General features: G+C 41.6%; 1 protein-coding gene across 5 annotated transcripts in view; it reads right to left on the bottom strand.

The window, feature by feature from the left end:
• The window catches only part of ift88 (intraflagellar transport 88 homolog), a 45,275-nt gene that overhangs the window by 21,456 nt on the left and 4,615 nt on the right, over window positions 1–19,204 (bottom strand). For 3 of the 5 annotated variants that reach the window (XM_084179298.1, XM_084179300.1, XM_084179297.1), the window contains 15 exons: window positions 18,437–18,506; window positions 18,223–18,313; window positions 18,004–18,108; window positions 17,761–17,863; window positions 17,297–17,643; window positions 17,078–17,148; window positions 16,880–16,966; window positions 16,673–16,778; window positions 16,225–16,311; window positions 6,386–6,572; window positions 6,151–6,259; window positions 5,896–6,046; window positions 2,096–2,211; window positions 270–322; window positions 58–123 (listed from right to left, as the gene is read on the bottom strand). In XM_084179298.1, coding sequence (XP_084035424.1) covers window positions 58–123; window positions 270–322; window positions 2,096–2,211; window positions 5,896–6,046; window positions 6,151–6,259; window positions 6,386–6,572; window positions 16,225–16,311; window positions 16,673–16,778; window positions 16,880–16,966; window positions 17,078–17,148; window positions 17,297–17,643; window positions 17,761–17,863; window positions 18,004–18,108; window positions 18,223–18,313; window positions 18,437–18,506 — 1,749 coding nt within the window. The remainder of the gene's footprint in view (window positions 1–57; window positions 124–269; window positions 323–2,095; window positions 2,212–5,895; window positions 6,047–6,150; window positions 6,260–6,385; window positions 6,573–16,224; window positions 16,312–16,672; window positions 16,779–16,879; window positions 16,967–17,077; window positions 17,149–17,296; window positions 17,644–17,760; window positions 17,864–18,003; window positions 18,109–18,222; window positions 18,314–18,436; window positions 18,507–19,204) is intronic. The other 2 variants (XM_084179299.1, XM_084179301.1) reach the window with 1 other exon arrangement.

Raw genomic sequence — 19,204 nt, 5'->3', positions numbered from 1 at the left:
AAACCATTACATTAGAGCAGTAATGCTGAGAGGACAAGAAGGGATCGGGTGGATTACATTCAACGTTTTCCGGGAATTTCCGGTGGATGTCTTTGTAAGTCTCCAGGGCTTTCTGGTAGTTTCCTGAGGATGAAGGAACAAGGAGCAGCAGTGTTCAGGTCATTGCACATGGAATAATTAATATCTCTGTAAGGGTGAGGACAAATTCATTCGGACAATAAAATCAATCTGTCATCATTAGCCATAATTGAGGTGGATGATAAACTCACCACTTCTTCTGTAGCAGCTGGCCACCATAAGCTGCCATTTCACCTGAGTTGGCCTGAAACCACATGACAAATTATCAATACTGCAGGGGCATGATACCACATAACCGTGTCCCTAGGCTATTGGGTGGAAGTGGTGGAATAGAGGCACAACGAACAAGCATATTACTTGTTACATTATGATGTACAAACTCAAGACATACATACAGTGGGGAAAAAAAGTATTTAGTCAGCCACCAATTGTGCAAGTTCTCCCACTTAAAAAGATGAGAGAGGCCTGTAATTTTCATCATAGGTACACGTCAACTATGACAGACAAATTGAGAAAAAAAAATCCAGAAAATCCCATTGTAGGATTCTTTATGAATTTATTTGCAAATTATGGTGGAAAATAAGTATTTGGTCACCTACAAACAAGCAAGATGTCTGGCTCTCACAGACCTGTAACTTCTTCTTTAAGAGGCTCCTCTGTCCTCCACTCGTTACCTGTATTAATGGCACCTGTTTGAACTTGTTATCAGTATAAAAGACACCTGTCCACAACCTCAAACAGTCACACTCCAAACTTCACAATGGCCAAGACCAAAGAGCTGTCAAAGGACACCAAAAACAAAATTGTAGACCTGCACCAGGCTGGGAAGACTGAATCTGCAATAGGTAAGCAGCTTGGTTTGAAGAAATCAACTGTGGGAGCAATTATTAGGAAATGGAAGACATACAAGACCACTGATAATCTCCCTCGATCTGGGGCTCCATGCAAGATCTCACCCCGTGGGGTCAAAATGATCACAAGAACAGTGAGCAAAAATCCCAGAACCACACGGGGGGACCTAGTGAATGACCTGCAGAGAGCTGGGACCAAAGTAACAAAGCCAACCATCAGTAACACACTACGCCGCCAGGGACTCAAATCCTGCAGTGCGAGACGTGTCCCCCTGCTTAAGCCAGTACATGTCCAGGCCCGTCTGAAGTGCATTTGGATGATCCAGAAGAGGATTGGGAGAATGTCATATGGTCAGATGAAACCAAAATATAACTTTTTGGTAAAAACTCAACTCGTCATGTTTGGAGGACAAAGAATGCTGAGTTGCATCCAAAGAACACCATACCTACTGTGAAGCATGGGGTTGGAAACATCATGCTTTGGGGCTGTTTTTCTGCAAAGGGACCAGGACGACTGATCCGTGTAAAGGAAAGAATGAATGGGGCCATGTATCGTGAGATTTTGAGTGAAACCCTCCTTCCATCAGCAAGGGCATTGAAGATGAAACGTGGCTGGGTCTTTCAGCATGACAATGATCCCAAACACACCGCCCGGGCAACGAAGGAGTGGCTTCGTAAGAAGCATTTCAAGGTCCTGGAGTGGCCTAGCCAGTCTCCAGATCTCAACCCCATAGAAAATCTTTGGAGGGAGTTGAAAGTCTGTGTTGCCCAGTGACAGCCCCAAAACATCACTGCTCTAGAGGAGATCTGCATGGAGGAATGGGCCAAAATACCAGCAACAGTGTGTGAAAACCTTGTGAAGACTTACAGAAAACGTTTGACCTGTGTCATTGCCAACAAAGGGTATATAACAAAGTATTGAGAAACTTTTGTTATTGACCAAATACTTATTTTCCACCATCATATGGCAATAAATTCATTAAAAATCCTACAATGTGATTTTCTGGATTTTTTTTTCTAATTTTGTCTGTCATAGTTGACGTGTACCTATGATGAAAATTACAGGCCTCTCTCATCTTTTTAAGTGGGAGAACTTGCACAATTGGTGGCTGACTAAATACTTTTTTTCCCCACTGTATCGATATTATTGTGAGATGAGGACTTACTGGATTAATGTGGCTCTCTCAAAGTACTGGATGGCCTTCTCACAGAACTGAGTGTCAATGTAGTAGGCCCCCAGCCACTCAATAACGTCAATGTTGGAGGGGAAATATCTGAAGGACTGAACAAGGGACCACATGGAGAATGTTCAGATTTAGTCAACTTCTTGTCGGGATGCAATGACGCTGGCATGTATAGCGTCCATTTTACAACCTCCTGCCCAATTATGCTATTTTGTATGTTTATTTGCGCTGATTTTAACGTTTTTGGTACATAATGATTCCGCCTGAAAAGAGCTTCTGGACATCAGAACAGCGATCACTAACCTCGATTGACTCGGCATACTGCTCACCCGGGACCAGGCCCTAATGCCCAACCCTCGGAAGTGGAAAAGTTCGACGTCGGGGCACCCTGATGAAACTATGGCGGCGAGTGAATAAACTGCCTCTCCCCTCTGTTCTATTGGCGAATGTACAATCACTGGAGAACAAACTAGACGAGCTCCGTTCGAGACTATCCTATCAACGGGACCTGAAGAACTGTAATATCCTATACTTCACGGAGTCGTGGCTTAACGAGGACATGGTTAATATAAATCTAGCTGGTTTTTCTACGAATCGGAAGGACAGAACGGCAGCGTCCCGTAAACTCAAGGGCGGGGGTGTGTGTCTCTTTGTTCACAACAGCTGGTGCCGGTCTCTAATGTTAAGGAAGTCTTGAGGTTCTGCTCCCCTGAGTTAAAATACCTCATGATAAACTGTAGACCATACTATGTAACAACATTTTCATCTAGATTTTTCGTAGCTGTCTACTTACCACCACAAACTGATGCTGGCACTAAGGCTGCACTCAACGAGCTATATAGGGCAATAAGCCAACAAGAAAATCCAGAGGCAGCGCACCTAGTGGTCAGTGATTTTCATGCAGGAAAAAGTTAAATCTGTTGTTTGCCTAATTTCTACCAGCATGTCACCAGTGCAACTAAAAAAAACAGAACTGTTATTCTAAAAGCATGGGAACCGGTTAATAACATTATTTTACATTCCAGGCATTCTTCCTAGTCCCACAAAAAAATGCAACAAAGCGCCTATGCAAAGCCCTCACTCTGTCACTCAGAAACGTATTCCAGTGTCTGCCTGCAAGCTAAAAATCTTTGTCAGTGTGTGTGCGTTTAGGCTACCTGGCCCTCCCCCCTCCGAAGCATAGGCTACTGTACTGACGTTCAGAAGAAAGGGAGAGAGATTTTGTATTAGCTAGAGAAGAATGGATTAACTTTTTCAATGCTAGTTAAGGATACTAGATTATATGCCTATTTATCATGTTTCAAGTGTGTCAATCTAAGTAACATAATGAAAGAAATTCCCATCAAAATCCGTCGGTTTAAGCTAAAGATATGTTTTTTTGCATTGGATGCGTCTCAATCCACCGCATCCGCCGATGTTGCACTTCCGCGGTGAAAGGTGGCAGAGCTAGAACGGTGTTTGTCAGACCATGAGACACAAAAACGTCTGTAGCGTCCGAACGGTTTGACCTACAAACTATTATGTTTGGCCCCAGTTTGGCCAAACTACCACTCTATGGAAGGATGAGACTCTCGATGGTGGTCTCCGTGTTGCTCTACAACCCCCACAAGTGTCAGGGAACTCGTCTGAAGACGGTCCCGTCCATGAGCCAACTTCTGTTTGTAGCATCCAAACCATTTGGGCTACAAACTAATGTGACCCCACTGTTGAAAGGGGAGACTCTCACGAACACGATGGTGCTCTCCATTTTGCACTATGACCCCCACAAGTGTCACAGGACTCGTCTAAAGGTAACCGGTACCGGTCCCAGAAAATAATGGAAGGTAGTTTTTTGCCTATCCAAAAAAGGGGTTAAATATGTGTAAAAATAAAGAAAGTCATATAAGTTTGGGGTCACTTAGAAATTTCCTTGTTTTCGAAAGAAAAAATAACATCAAATTGATCAGAAATACAGAGTAGATGTTGTTAATGTTGTAAATGGCTATTGTAGCTGGAAACGGCTGATTTTTTTTATGGAATATCTACATAGGCGTAGTACAGAGGCCCATTATCAGCAAACATCAGTCCTGTGTTCCAATGGCGCGTTGTGTTTGCTAATCCAAGTTTATCATTTTAAAAAGGCTAATTGATCATTAGAAAACCCTTTTGCAATTATGTTAGCACAGCTGAAAACTGTTGTGCTGATTAAAGAAGCAATGAAACTGGCCTTCTTGAGACTAGTTGAATATCTGGAGCATCAGCAATTGTGGGTTCGATTACAGGCTCAAAATGGCCAGAAACAAATAACTTTCTTCTGAAACTCGTCAGTCTATTCTTGTTCTGAGAAATGAAGGCTATTCTATGCGAGAAATTGCCAAGAAACTGAAGATTTCGTACAACGCTGTGTACAACTCCCTTCACAGAACAGCGCAAACTGGCTCTAACCAGAATAGAAAGAGGAGTGGGAGGCCCCGGTACAAAACTGAGCAAGAGGACAAATACATTAGAGTGTCTAGTTTGAGAAACAGAGGCTTCACAGAGTTCAAGTAACAGACACATCTCAACATCAACTGTTCAGAGGAGATTGCGTGAATCAGGCCTTCATGGTCGAATTGCTGCAAAGAAACCACTACTAAAGGACACCAATAAGAAGAAGAGACTTGCTTGGGCCAAGAAACACGAGCAATGGACATTAGACCGGTGGAAATCTGTCCTTTAGTTTGATGAGTCCAAATGTAAGACTTTTGGTTCCAACCGCAGTGTCTTTGTGAGACGCAGAGTAGGTGAACGGATGATCTCTGCATGTGTGGTTCCCACCGGGAAGCATGGAGGAGGAGGTGTGATGGTGCTTTGCTGGAGACACTGTCAGTGATTTATTTAGAATTCAAGGCACACTTAACCAGCATGGCTACCACAGCATTCTGCAGCGATATGCCATCCCATCTGGTTTGCGCTTAGTGGGACTATCATTTGTTTTTCAACAGGACAATGACCCAACACACCTCCAGGCTGTGTAAGGGCTATTTTACCAAGAATGAGAGTGATAGAGTGCTGCATCAGATGACCTAGCCTCCATAATCACCCGACCTCAACCCAATTGAGATGGTTTGGGATGAGTTGGACCGCAGAGTGAAGGAAAAGCAGCCAACAAGTGCTCAGCATATGTGGGAACTCCTTCAAGACAGTTGGAAAAGCATTCCAGGTGAAGCTGGTTGAGAGAATGCCAAGAGTGTGCAAAGCTGTCATCAAGGCAAAGGGTGGCTATTTGAAGAATCTCAAATATAAAATATATTTTGATTTGTTTAACACTTTTTTGGTTACTACATGATTCCATATGTGTTATTTCATAGTTTTGATGTCTTCACTATTATTCTACAATGTAAAAAATAGTTAAAATAAAGAAATACCCTTGAATGAGTAGGTGTGTCCAAACTTTTGACTGGTAGTATAGCTATGTTATTTTCACTCATTATTTTTATTCGGTATTCACTGTGTATTTATTCCTTGTGTCACATTTTTATTTTACATCTTATCTTTAACTCTGCATTGTTGGGAATGGACCCATAAGTAAGTATTTCACTGTTAGTCTACATCTGTTGTCTACAAAGCACGTAACAAATAAAATTTGATTTGCACTCTAACTTTTTGATTCAATGCCATCTGTTGCTACAATCTACTACTCACAATGTTGTTTGAATCCATACAGTTAGATACATTAATACAATCAAACACAATTGACTGAAACATAATGATACTAGAATTCGCTTGATAGATAGATCAGTGATGTGTTGGGAATGACTGACCTCTTGGTAGTACTGAAACGCCTGAGACTTGTCTCCCTCGCTGTCGTAGAGCTCTCCCAGTTTGGCCAACACCTGGGGGTCTGTGGGCGTCACAGTGATCAGTTGCATCAACCACTCTATTGCCTGGTGGGGGTCCTCCAACATCTCAAAGCTGAGCTTCAGTCAAGGATCACACTTTCTAAGTTGTAGACAAGTGCTCCTATAAGAACATTGTTTTTAGGCAACGCTTAAAGACCCAGTATTCTGTGAGGATACAGGTTGGCTAGCTGCCACATGACTTGGGCGCTGTTCCTCAGGATGGCGTGGAGCTTCAGGAAACAGTCCAGAGACTCCTCCAGACGCCCCAGACGCTTATAGGTCAAACCTGAGGAAAAAGGATATACTGTTAGAATAGGAAGACTACTGTACATGATTAATAACAGTAAATTAGACAGATCCCTGAGCTCCCAACAATGATCTTCCTGAATTGAGCTCTGACGGTTTAGTTTACCTAGGTTATATAGGGCCTCAGTGCAGGACGAGTCATTCCGGAGAGCCTCCTTGTAGAACTCTGCAGCCTTCTCATAGTCCTTCTTCACAAACACTGTGTTGCCCTTGTTGATGAGCGCCGCTGGGTTGTAGCGGTCGGCTGTCATGGCCAGGTCGGCATAGCGGTCAGCCTGGTCGTAGTCTTTCTCCTGATGGGTCACAGTTCAGAGGTCATCGCACCAACAGCGATATGCCATACAGTTCAAGGAAGTATGCTAATGTGATTGAACATAGGAGTATCTCCCTAATATGACTATATACAGTGGGGAAAAAAGTATTTAGTCAGCCACCAATTGTGCAAGTTCTCCCACTTAAAAAGATGAGAGAGGCCTGTAATTTTCATCATAGGTACACGTCAACTATGACAGACAAATCCAGAAAATCACATTGTAGGATTTTTAATGAATTTATTTGGAAATTATGGTGGAAAATAAGTATTTGGTCACCTACAAACAAGAAAGATTTCTGGCTCTCACAGACCTGTAACTTCTTCTTTAAGAGGCTCCTCTGTCCTCCACTCGTTACCTGTATTAATGGCACCTGTTTGAACTTGTTATCAGTATAAAAGACACCTGTCCACAACCTCAAACAGTCACACTCCAAACTCCACTATGGCCAAGACCAAAGAGCTGTCAAAGGACACCAGAAACAAAATTGTAGACCTGCACCAGGCTGGGAAGACTGAATCTGCAATAGGTAAGCAGCTTGGTTTTAAGAAATCAACTGTGGGAGCAATTATTAGGAAATGGAAGACATACAAGACCACTGATAATCTCCCTCGATCTGGGGCTCCACGCAAGATCTCACCCCGTGGGGTCAAAATGAACACAAGAACGGTGAGCAAAAATCCCAGAACCACACGGGGGGACCTAGTGAATGACCTGCAGAGAGCTGGGACCAAAGTAACAAAGCCTACCATCAGTAACACACTACGCCGCCAGGGACTCAAATCCTGCAGTGCCAGACGTGTCCCCCTGCTTAAGCCAGTACATGCTCAGGCCCGTCTGAAGTTTGCTAGAGTGCATTTGGATGATCCAGAAGAGGATTGGGAGAATGTCATATGGTCAGATGAAACCAAAATAGAACTTTTTGGTAAAAACTCAACTCGTCGTGTTTGGAGGACAAAGAATGCTGAGTTGCATCCAAAGAACACCATACCTACTGTGAAGCATGGGGGTGGAAACATCATGCTTTGGGGCTGTTTTTCTGCAAAGTGACCAGGACGACTGATCCGTGTAAAGGAAAGAATGAATGGGGCCATGTATCGTGAGATTTTGAGTGAAAACCTCCTTCCATCAGCAAGGGCATTGAAGATGAAACGTGGCTGGGTCTTTCAGCATAACAATGATCCCAAACACACCGCCCGGGCAACGAAGGAGTGGCTTCGTAAGAAGCATTTCAAGGTCCTGGAGTGGCCTAGCCAGTCTCCAGATCTCAACCCCATAGCAAATCTTTGGAGGGAGTTGAAAGTCTGTTGCCCAGCGACAGCCCCAAAACATCACTGCTGTAGAGGAGATCTGCATGGAGGAATGGGCCAAAATACCAGCAACAGTGTGTGAAAACCTTGTGAAGACTTACAGAAAACGTTTGACCTGTGTCATTGCCAACAAAGGGTATATAACAAAGTATTGAGAAATGTTTGTTATTGACCAAATACTTATTTTCCACCATAATTTGCAAATAAATTCATAAAAAATCCTACAATGTGATTTTCTGGGGGAAAAAATCTAATTTTGTCTGTCATAATTGACGTGTACCTATGATGAAAATTACAGGCCTCTCTCATCTTTTTAAGTGGGAGAACTTGCACAATTGGTGGCTGACTAAATACTTTTTTTCCCCACTGTACATACATACATACACACATACATATAAATATACACACACATATCCTTAAAAAGAATATTTATTTCCCTTTATTACTTTCCAACACCACCCCCCCTCCCCTAATTGGAGTAAACTAGTGAACAACAAACTTAGTCCTCTACTTCCAGCTTATACATACTATATACATTTTATGGACACAGTCAATTTTACAATAATTCTATTTTGTTTGTTTTTACTCCTGAACTTCCTCTACCCTCAACCTCTCCGATAATTTTCATGTTGTCCATCCGGTTTGCTTCTATATGCCATATCTTTCTAACTGTGCTCTTTCACAAAAGCTCTCAACCTATAACCTATATACTTATTATGGACACAGTATGCTTTACATTAGTTATCTTGTTCTTATTAGTTGTTGTTAGTTGTTATTAGTACCATCCTTAAGCTCCATTCAACACCTCCCACCTATCTCTTAACACCATCCATACTGGATTACTATTTGCCATATTTTTCAACTGTACTGTGATGTTTCACAAAAGTTCTGAACCCTTCTATTCTCATTGTTTCTACAGATTGTAATTAGAAAATAAACATTTTTGCTAAAAGTATTAATATATTATTGATCGATTGACTACAACTTTTCAGATCACCCAGTAGTGCTATCTGCAGGGTTAGCTCCAGGTACAGTGCCTTGCAAAAGTATTCATCCCCCTTGGCATTTTTCCTATTTTGTTGCATTACAACCTGTAATTTAAATGGATTTTTATTTGGATTTCATGTAATGGACATACACAAAATAGTACAAATTGGTGAAGTGAAATGAAAAAAATTACTTGTTTCAAAAAATTCTAAAGAATAAATAACAGAAAAGTGGTGTGTGCATATGTATTCACCCCCTTTGCTATGAAGCCCCTAAATAAGATCTGGTCCAAACAATTACCTTCAGAAGTCACATAATTAGTTAAATAAAGTCCACATGTGTGCAATCTAAGTGTCACATGATCTGTCACATGATCTCAGTATATATACAGTGAGGGGAAAAGTATTTGATCCCCTACTGATTTTGTACGTTTGCCCACTGACAAAGAAATGATCAGTCTATAATTTTAATGATAGGTTTATTTGAACAGTGAGAGACAGAATAACAACAAAAAAATCCAGAAAAACAAATGTCTAAAATGTTATAAATTGATTTGCATTTTAATGAGGGAAATAAGTATTTGACCCCCTCTCAATCAGAAAGATTTCTGGCTCCCAGGTGTCTTTTATACAGGTAACGAGCTGAGATTAGGAGCACACTCAAAGGGAGTGCTCCTAATCTCAGCTTGTTACCTGTATAAAAGACACCTGTCCACAGAAGCAATCAATCAATCAGATTCCAAACTCTTCACCATGGCCAAGACCAAAGAGCTCTCCAAGGATGTCAGGGACAAGATTGTAGACCTACACAAGGCTGGAATGGGCTACAAGACCATCGCCAAGCAGCTTGGTGAGAAGGTGACAACAGTTGGTGCGATTATTCGCAAATGGAAGAAACACAAAAGAACTGTCAATCTCCCTCGGCCTGGGGCTCCATGCAAGATCTCACCTCGTGGAGTTGCAATGATCATGAGAACGGTGAGGAATCAGCCCAGAACTACACGGGAGGATCTTGTCAATGATCTCAAGGCAGCTGGGACCATAATCACCAAGAAAACAATTGGTAACACACTACGCCGTGAAGGACTGAAATCCTGCAGCGCCCGCAATGTCCCCCTGCTCAAGAAAGCACATACAGTGGGGAGAACAAGTATTTGATACACTGCAGAATTTGCAGGTTTTCCTACTTACAAAGCATGTAGAGGTCTGTAATTTTGAACATAGGTACACTTCAACTGTGAGAGACGGAATCTAAAACAAAAATCCAGAAAATCACATTGTATGATTTTCAAGTAATTAAATTGCATTTTATTGCATGACATAAGTATTTGATACATCAGAAAAGCAGAACTTAATATTTGGTACAGAAACCTTTGTTTGCAATTACAGAGATCATACGTTTCCTGTAGGTCTTGACCAGGTTTGCACACACTGCAGCAGGGATTTTGGCCCATTCCTCCATACAGACCTTCTCCAGATCATTTAGGTTTCGGGGCTGTCGCTGGGCAATACGGACTTTCAGCTCCCTCCAAAGATTTTCTATTGGGTTCAGGTCTGGAGACTGGCTAGGCCACTCCAGGACCTTGAGATGCTTCTTACGGAGCCACTCCTTAGTTGCCCTGGCTGTGCGTTTCGGAAGACCCAGCCACGACCCATCTTCAATGCTCTTACTGAGGGAAGGAGGTTGTTGGCCAAAATCTCGCGATACATGGCCCCATCCATCCTCCCCTCAATACGGTGCCGTCGTCCTGTCCCCTTTGCAGAAAAGCATCCCCAAAGAATGATGTTTCCACCTCCATGCTTCACGGTTGGGATGGTGTTCTTGGGGTTGTACTCATCCTTCTTCTTCCTCCAAACGAGGCGAGTGGAGTTTAGACCAAAAAGCTCAATTTTTCTCTCATCAGACCACATGACCTTCTCCCATTCCTCTGGATCATCCAGATGGTCATTGGCAAACTTCAGACGGGCCTGGACATGCGCTGGCTTGAGCAGGGGGACCTTGCGTGCACTGCAGGAGTTTAATCCATGACGGCGTAGTGTGTTACTAATGGTTTTCTTTGAGACTGTGGTCCCAGCTCTCTTCAGGTCATTGACCAGGTCCTGCCGTGTAGTTCTGGGCTGATCCCTCACCTTCCTCATGATCATTGATGCCCCACGAGGTGAGATCTTGCATGGAGCCCCAGACCGAGGGTGATTGACCGTCATCTTGAACTTCTTCCATTTTCTAATAATTGCGCCAACAGTTGTTGCCTTCTCACCAAGCTGCTTGCCTATTGTCCTGTAGCCCATCCCAGCCTTGTGCAGGTCTACAATTTTATCCCTAATGTCCTTACACATCTCTCTGGTCTTCGCCATTATGGAGAGGTTGGAGTCTGTTTGATTGAGTGTGTGGACAGGTGTCTTTTATACAGGTAACGAGTTCAAACAGGTGCAGTTAATACAGGTAATGAGTGGAGAACAGTAGGGCTTCTTAAAGAAAAACTAACAGGTCTGTGAGAGCCGGAATTCTTACTGGTTGGTAGGTGATCAAATACTTATGTCATGCAATAAAATGCTAATTAATTACTTAAAAATCATACAAATGTGATTTTCTGGATTTTTGTTTTAGATTCCGTCTCTCACAGTTGAAGTGTACCTATGATAAAAATTACAGTACTCTACATGCTTTGTAAGTAGGAAAACCTGCAAAATCGGCAGTGTATCAAATACTTGTTCTCCCCACTGTATACAGGCCCATCTGAAGTTTGCCAATGAACATCTGAATGATTCAGAGGAGAACTGGGTGAGTGTTGTGGTCAGATGAGACCAAAATGTAGCTCTTTGGTATCAACTCAACTCGCCGTGTTTGGAGGAGGAGGAATGCGGCCTATGACCCCAAGAACACCATCCCCACCGTCAAACATGGAGGTGGAAACATTATGCTTTGGGGGTGTTTTTCTGCTAAGGGGACAGGACAACTTCACCGCATCAAAGGGACGATGGACGGGGCCATGTACCGTCAAATCTTGGGTGAGAACCTCCTTCCCTCAGCCAGGGCATTGAAAATGGGTCGTGGATGGGTATTCCAGCATGACAATGACCCAAAACACACTGCCAAGGCAACAAAGGAGTGGCTCAAGAAGAAGCACATTAAGTTCCTGGAGTGGCCTAGCCAGTCTCCAGACCTTAATCCCATAGAAAATCTGTGGAGGGAGCTGAAGGTTCCAGTTGCCAAACGTCAGCCTCGAAACCTTAATGACTTGGAGAAGATCTGCAAAGAGGAATGGAACAAAATCCCTCCTGAGATGTGTGCAAACCTGGTGGCCAACTACAAGAAACGTCTGACCTCTGTGATTGCCAACAAGGGTTTTGCCACCAAGTACTAAGTCATGTTTTGCAGAGGGTTCAAATACTTATTTCCCTCATTAAAATGCAAATCAATTCATAACATTTTTGACATGCGTTTTTCTGGATTTTTTTGTTGTTATTCTGTCTCTTACTGTTCAAATAAACCTACCATTCAAATTATAGACTGATCATGTCTTTGTCAGTGGGCAAACATACAAAATCGCGAGGGGATGAAATACTTTTTTCCCTCACTGTACACCTGTTCTGAAAGGCCCAGAGTCTGCAACACCACTAAGCAAGGGGCACCACCAAGCAAGCGCACCATGAAGACCAAGGAGCTCTCCACACAGGTCAGGGACAAAGTTGTGGAGAAGTACAGATCAGGGTTGGGTTATAGAAAAATATCAGAAACATTGAACATTCCATGGAGCACCCTTAAATCCATTATTAAAAATTTTAAAGAATATGGTACCACAACAAACCTGCCAAGAAAGGGCCGCCCACCATAATTCACAGACCAGGTGAGGAGGGCATTAATCAGAGGCAACAAAGAGACCAAAGATAACCCTGAAGGAGCTGAAATGCTCCACAGCGGAGATTGGAGTATCTGTCCATAGGACCACTTTAAGCCGTACACTCCACAGAGCTGGGCTTTACGGAAGAGTGGCCAGAAAAAAGCCATTGCTTAAAGAAAAAAATAAGCAAACACGTTTGGTGTTCGCCAAAAGGCAAGTGGGAGACTCCCCAAACATATGGAAGAAGGTACTCTGGTCAGATTAAACAAAAATTGAGCTTTTTGGCCATCAAGGAAAACGCTATGTCTGGCGCAAACCCATCACCTCTCATCACCCCGAGAACACCATCCCCACAATGAAGCATGGTGGTGGCAGCATCATGCTGTGGGGATGTTTTCCATCGGCAGGGACTGGGAAACTGGTCAGAATTGAAGGAATGATGGATGGCGCTAAATAAAGGGAAATTCTTGAGGGAAACCTGTTTCAGTCTTCCAGAGATTTGAGACTAGGACGGAGGTTCACCTTCCAGCAGGACAATGACCCTAAGCATACTGCTAAAGCAACACTTGAGTGGTTTAAGGGGAAACATTTAAATGTCTTGGAATGGCCTAGTCAAAGCCCAGAACTCAATCCAATTGAGAATCTGTGGTATGACTTAAAGATTGCTGTACACCAGAGGAAACCATCCATCTTGAAGGAGCTCGAGCAGTTTTGCCTTGAAGAATGGCCCAAAATCCCAGTGGCTAGATGTGCCAAGCTTATAGAGACATACCCCAAGAGACTTGCAGCTGTAATTGCTGCAAAAGGTGACTCTACAAAGTATTAACTTTGGGGGGGTGAATAGTTATGCACGCTCAAGTTCTGTTTTGCATCTTCAAAGTGGTAGGCATGTTGTGTAAATCAAATGATACAAACTCCCCAAAAATCAATTTTCATTCCAGGTTGTAAGGCAACAAAATAGGAAAAATGCCAAGGGGGGTGAATACTTTCGCAAGCCACTGTAAATATTGCAATCCTTCAGCCATTCCTGGACCTGTGACCAAAAACAAGCTACAGATGGACAGTACCAAAACATGGAATTGGTACATCAAAAATCTCTTCCCAACTATTTTGCAATCTATACGGGACGGCTGTCAATCCTTTGGTCTTTAAATGAAACTGGTATACATTTTTATTTACCACAATATTCTTTAACCAATTATGGTCTTTAATGCAGGGCCGACAGAGAAGTTCCTTACTTTTTCCCCCTTCCACTTTCCTCTTCCATTTTTGCAGTAATGCTGCAATTATTTGGTTGTAATTTTGGGTAGAGCAGACATTTCCATATGTTTTTGTTAGCTGCATGTGCGACAAATTATATCATAGATAGGACTGGTGGAATTAAGAAGATTATATATTTTTAAACAGTTTTTCAAAAAATAATGGTTTTTTATCAATTAGTATATTTGAGTTTAACCACAATATTTGTTGCATTATTTGTTCTGTCATTTCTGGAGGATTAAATTGAAATCGCAACCAACTTTCTATGGCTTGTTTTAGAAATAGTGATATTTGGGAGATGATTTCCTTTTCAAATAACTGAAAGTGAGAGGTTGTAATCTGAATAAAGGGAAAAAGGCCATTCTTTAACATGGGGTGAGACAATCATACTAATTTGCTAGAGAACTAGTTCGGATTTAAGTATAACTTTTGTATGACTGAAGCTTTTAGTGATAGGTCTAATGCTTTAATTTAATATTTAATAATAATTCATATTCATTATATAAATAGGCCCGTTTAATTTTTTCTGGCTTGCCGTTCCAAATCAAATGGAATATTTTGTTCTCTTATAATTTAAAAAACTGTTCGCTAGGTGTAGGCAAGACCATAAGCAAATAGGTAAACTGGGATAATCGACAGTATTTACCTTTCCATGGTAGCAAGATCTTATCTATTTTTGCTAACTTTCTATAATAATGTATTGGAGTGAGATCATTTATTTCCTTTGGGATATGTATTCCGAGTATATCCACATCACCATCAGACCATTTTATAGGTAAACTATATGGTAATGTAAAATTTTTATTTTTTAGTGATCAATACGTAATATAGTACATTTATCATAATTTGGTTGTAATCCAGAGAGGTTAGAAAATGTATCTAGATCCTCTATGAGCCTGTGGAGGGATTCGAGTTGTGGATTTAAAAGAAAACATGAATCATCCGCAACAATGACACCTTTGTTTTTAAGCCCTGTATTTCTAATCCCTTGATATTATTGTTGGATCTGATTTTAATAGCTAACATTGATGGCAATAATAAATAGATATGCCGATAGTGGACAACCTAGTTTTACTCCTCTTGACAGTTTAAAACTTTCTGAGAAATAGCCATTATTGACTATTTTACACCTAGGGTTACTATACATGATTTTAACCAATTTTATAAGCGATTCTTCAAAATTGAAATGCTCCAGGCATTTATATATAAACTCCAGTCGTACTTTATCAAATGCCTTTTCAAAGTCTGATTTTTCATAGTGTTCTATTGTTTCCAGTACTTGCCTTATATTATCTCCAATGTATCCTCCATGTAAAAAACCTGTCTGATTAGAATGAATAATGTCTGACAATACCTTTTTAATTCTATGCGCTATACATTTTGCTAACATTTTTGCATCACAACACTGATTTGTAAGGGGCCTCCAAAAATTTTTATGGACTGGATCTTTATATTTCCCACTTGTATCCTGTTTCAGTAATAATGAAATCAGACCTTCTTCTTGAGTGTCTGATAATCTACCATTTACATAGGACTGGTTAAAACACGCTAATAACGGTCCTCTGAGTATATCAAAAAAGGTTTGGTATACCTCTACTGGTATGCCATCCAACCCTGGAGTTTTCCCAGACTTAAAGTCTTTAATTGCATCCAGAAGTTCGTCCTCTGTATCTTCACCTTCACATGGCTGTTAATTTTACATTATCAATAGAAAAAAAAATCCCTTCAATTAGCTTCAGTTAGATGAGATGGAGGCGACTGAAACGAAAACATATCCTTAAAGTACTTTGCTTCCTCCTTCAAAATATAATTTGGTGAATGATGGGTGACTCCGTCATTTGTAACCAGCTTCAGTAAATTATTTTTGGTAGCATTTCTTTGTTGAAGATTAAAAAAGAATTTGGTGCATTTTTCCCCATATTCAATCAATTTTGCTTTATTTTTATAATATATTACACTTGATCTTTCTTGAATAAGTTTCTCCATTTATTTTTGTTTTTCCTCTCATTTATTCTGAGCCTCTATGTTACAATTTTTATTGCTATCAATCTGGTCTGTTAAACCTTCTATTTCCTTTGTTAGTATGGACTCTTTTGACCTAAATTGCTTTTGTTTTCGAGATGAGTACTGAATTGCATGGCCTCTAAAGGCACATTTAAAAGTGTCCCATACAATAAGGGGATTTGCTGTACCTATGTTATGTCGGAAAAATTCAGTTATAAGGAGAAGGTCTTACCAGGAAGTAGAGGAAGGAGAGGTTAGTGGCTGCAGCACTCTTCACTCTGCTGTCTTTCTTCTCAAACGTCTTCAGAGTCTCCACAGCCTGTTGGAGGAACCCTACCACTTAGCATCACTATAACATTGACACGCTCATATAGTATACATACACTCACCTCATAACATCTGACAAGGACATTACACATACAAACGAAAGAGCAGAACACATACCTCAAGCTTAAGAGCCATGCAGATGGAGAAAAGGAAAACAAACCAAATGGAGGGAGTGAATAGGAGAAAAGCTGTGGTGAAAGTAAACAGCTGAATGGAGAATCTGATACATAGGCAGACAATACAGTCAAGCAGCAGATATGTACACACACACATAATGGAGTGAAAACGAAAAAATACATAATTTCCCTCATGTGGTACAGGTGAAGACTGTTTAGACTTGGTGACACACTCACACCAACCTGGTTGAAGTCCCTCTGTCTCAGGTAGGTGATGGCTTTGTTGATCTCTAGGTCATTGGCCAGTTCTACGTACTGGGAACTCTTCACCATGTCCACACACCTACAGAAACAACCACACAGAGTATAACCATTACTGTACTGGGACTCCAGCCCACGTTTACCCTGTATCGCCCTCTGGTGTTGAGGTTTGGAAAGACACACCAGTCAAATCCGGCGGCGAACGTCGCCTCGATGGATGGGGCGATGAGCTTGGCCGATGTCATGATGAATTTCTCAGCCAGGGCTTTACTGCAGTCAAGAGAACAGATTCCAGCGGCCACAAACAATGAGTGGAACATGTCATAGAGATGTGAAAACACTAAAGTGACATTTTGTATAATGTACGAATAAGACAGTTACCGTTCTCTCTCCATCTGGTGAAGCTTGTCGTTCTTGATGGCTTCAATAACCAGGTTGGCATGTGTATCATCCTGAAAACATAACTAATGTGGATGATTTGTGAAGCATAACATGCAGTAAGTGCTACTAAAAATAAATCCTAAAACTTTCCATGTTCTGAAGAGTGCACACTGGAGTGCTCTGCTATGTTTAGTTTGAGAATAGAATAGAAGTGCTCACGTTGGGTGGGATGTACTTGTCCTCCTCGTCGATCCCCAGAGGAACACAGATGAGCTTCTGAAAGGCCTTCTTCATCCTCTCTCTGTCTCCGATGGCGTAGTAACACAGGATCAGGTTAAAGCCTGTCTTAATGTTGGGGCTCTCGCTCATGATGTGTTCAAAGGAGGTGATGGCGTCAGAGTACTGGCCCATGCGGATGAAGACCACACCGATGTTCTGCATGATCTTGATCCTCATCTCCTTGTGGGAGTTGGAGATCTGGTCCAGGGCCATGCGGTAGAACTTGATGGCCTTGGGGTAGTTTTTCTGCTTGAAGTAGATGTTGGCCATGTTCACTTTTAACCTTCCTGGAAAGAAAGTAAAACATTGTTCAGACAAACAGGTGTTTGGGCTAGTACTGCTTATCAATGCTAGTCTGTAATTTCAGTGGCAAATCTAAAATATGACATCCTTCTCCCACCCACCTGCATTACTGAACATCTTGTTCTTTACGATGACCTGGTAAGTGTTCAGGGCCTCCGCGTACATGTCATTGTTAGCGTACTGAGTTGCCAAGTTAAACAAGACCTGGAAAAATAAATAAATATATAAACTAAGATCACATCTGACCAACACTGACCTCAAAAGACAATGTCTGTCACAAGTAGGTGAGGTCCAAGTGATGTGGGCTGATGAGTATTTCTATTGACAGTTGTTATTGTTCTCACAGAGTATGTGAGGTCCAGGTTGATGTGGTCTGCATTGCCTGACTGCTCCCTCTGTCTCACCAGTGCTCTCTCCTTCCGCCCTGCCTCTTTGGCTCTATCTAGGGACTGTAATAAACAATGGTAGAAAACACACACAGTCAGAGGTAAAGCATCACACATCCCTAAGTCTGCGATGTCTGTAAGTTATTCGGTACAGATAAGAGGCAGGGGGAGACTGACCAACTGTAGGTCTCCACGGCCGTGCGCCAGGCAGCTCTCCTCTATCAGGTCGTTCACCTTCTTCTCCAGGATCTTCACCTTCTCATCCGGCCTGAAAACAACAAATAGTCCTAACCATCATTATACCTTTATCATCCTACAGAATCACAGGAGAAAACCTGAGAATCGCATATTGAAATGAGGGTAAGCAGCAGAGACAGAAACAAACTCTTACGTATCTTCACTTTTGCCCTCCAACGGAGGAGCTGGTCCTTTGGACTGACCCAGTGGGTCAAATGTAGACCCTGGAAATATCAAGAAACATGTTTTGTAACAACCTGCGCTTGAGAAGTTCAGTACTTGCTGTCTCCATTTAACAAGCAGGGTTTTTCCTGGATCAAAAAGGGGCTTAGGTGGTGGGCGTGGGAATGAGCGCGGTCGGCCGTCGGCGAGGCTACATTTTAGAGAACATTTTAGAGGCCCTCACCTTGGCGATGTAGAGACATTTTAGCATTTTCAAGCCAATTTCCTGCGATTCTACAAATTTCTCCATGGAGATGAGGATTTTTTTTCAGTTTTAAAGCTAATTTACTGCAATACTACACATTTTGCCATGCAGCTGAAAGAAAATGTTTCCATTTTCAAGCTAATTTCCTGCGATTCTACAGATTCTGCCATTGAGCTGAGAGAAAATGTTGCAGTTTAAAGCTAGTTTCCTGCAAATCTATGCATTTTGCCATGGATAATGCTGTGTTCTTTTGCTTAAACATAATAACAAAATGAATACTGCTAAATCCATTGTTTTTGTAATTTTAAATTCTCCCTGACTGTCTAGCGATTGTTAGTTCTCAAAGATTTTATAATAAAAAAATATATACAGTACCAGTCAAAAGTGTCAAAAGTCTTTATTTTTACTATTTTCTACATTGTAGAATAATAGTGAAGACATCAAAACTATGAAATAACACATATGGAATCATGTAGTAACCAAAAGTGTTAAATC

The sequence above is a fragment of the Coregonus lavaretus genome (genome assembly GCF_964263955.1).
Source record: "Coregonus lavaretus genome assembly, chromosome: 16".
NCBI classification, from domain to species: Eukaryota; Metazoa; Chordata; class Actinopteri; order Salmoniformes; family Salmonidae; genus Coregonus; species Coregonus lavaretus.
Note: the sequence above shows the minus strand (reverse complement) of the source record. Positions and strands in the feature narration are given on the sequence as shown.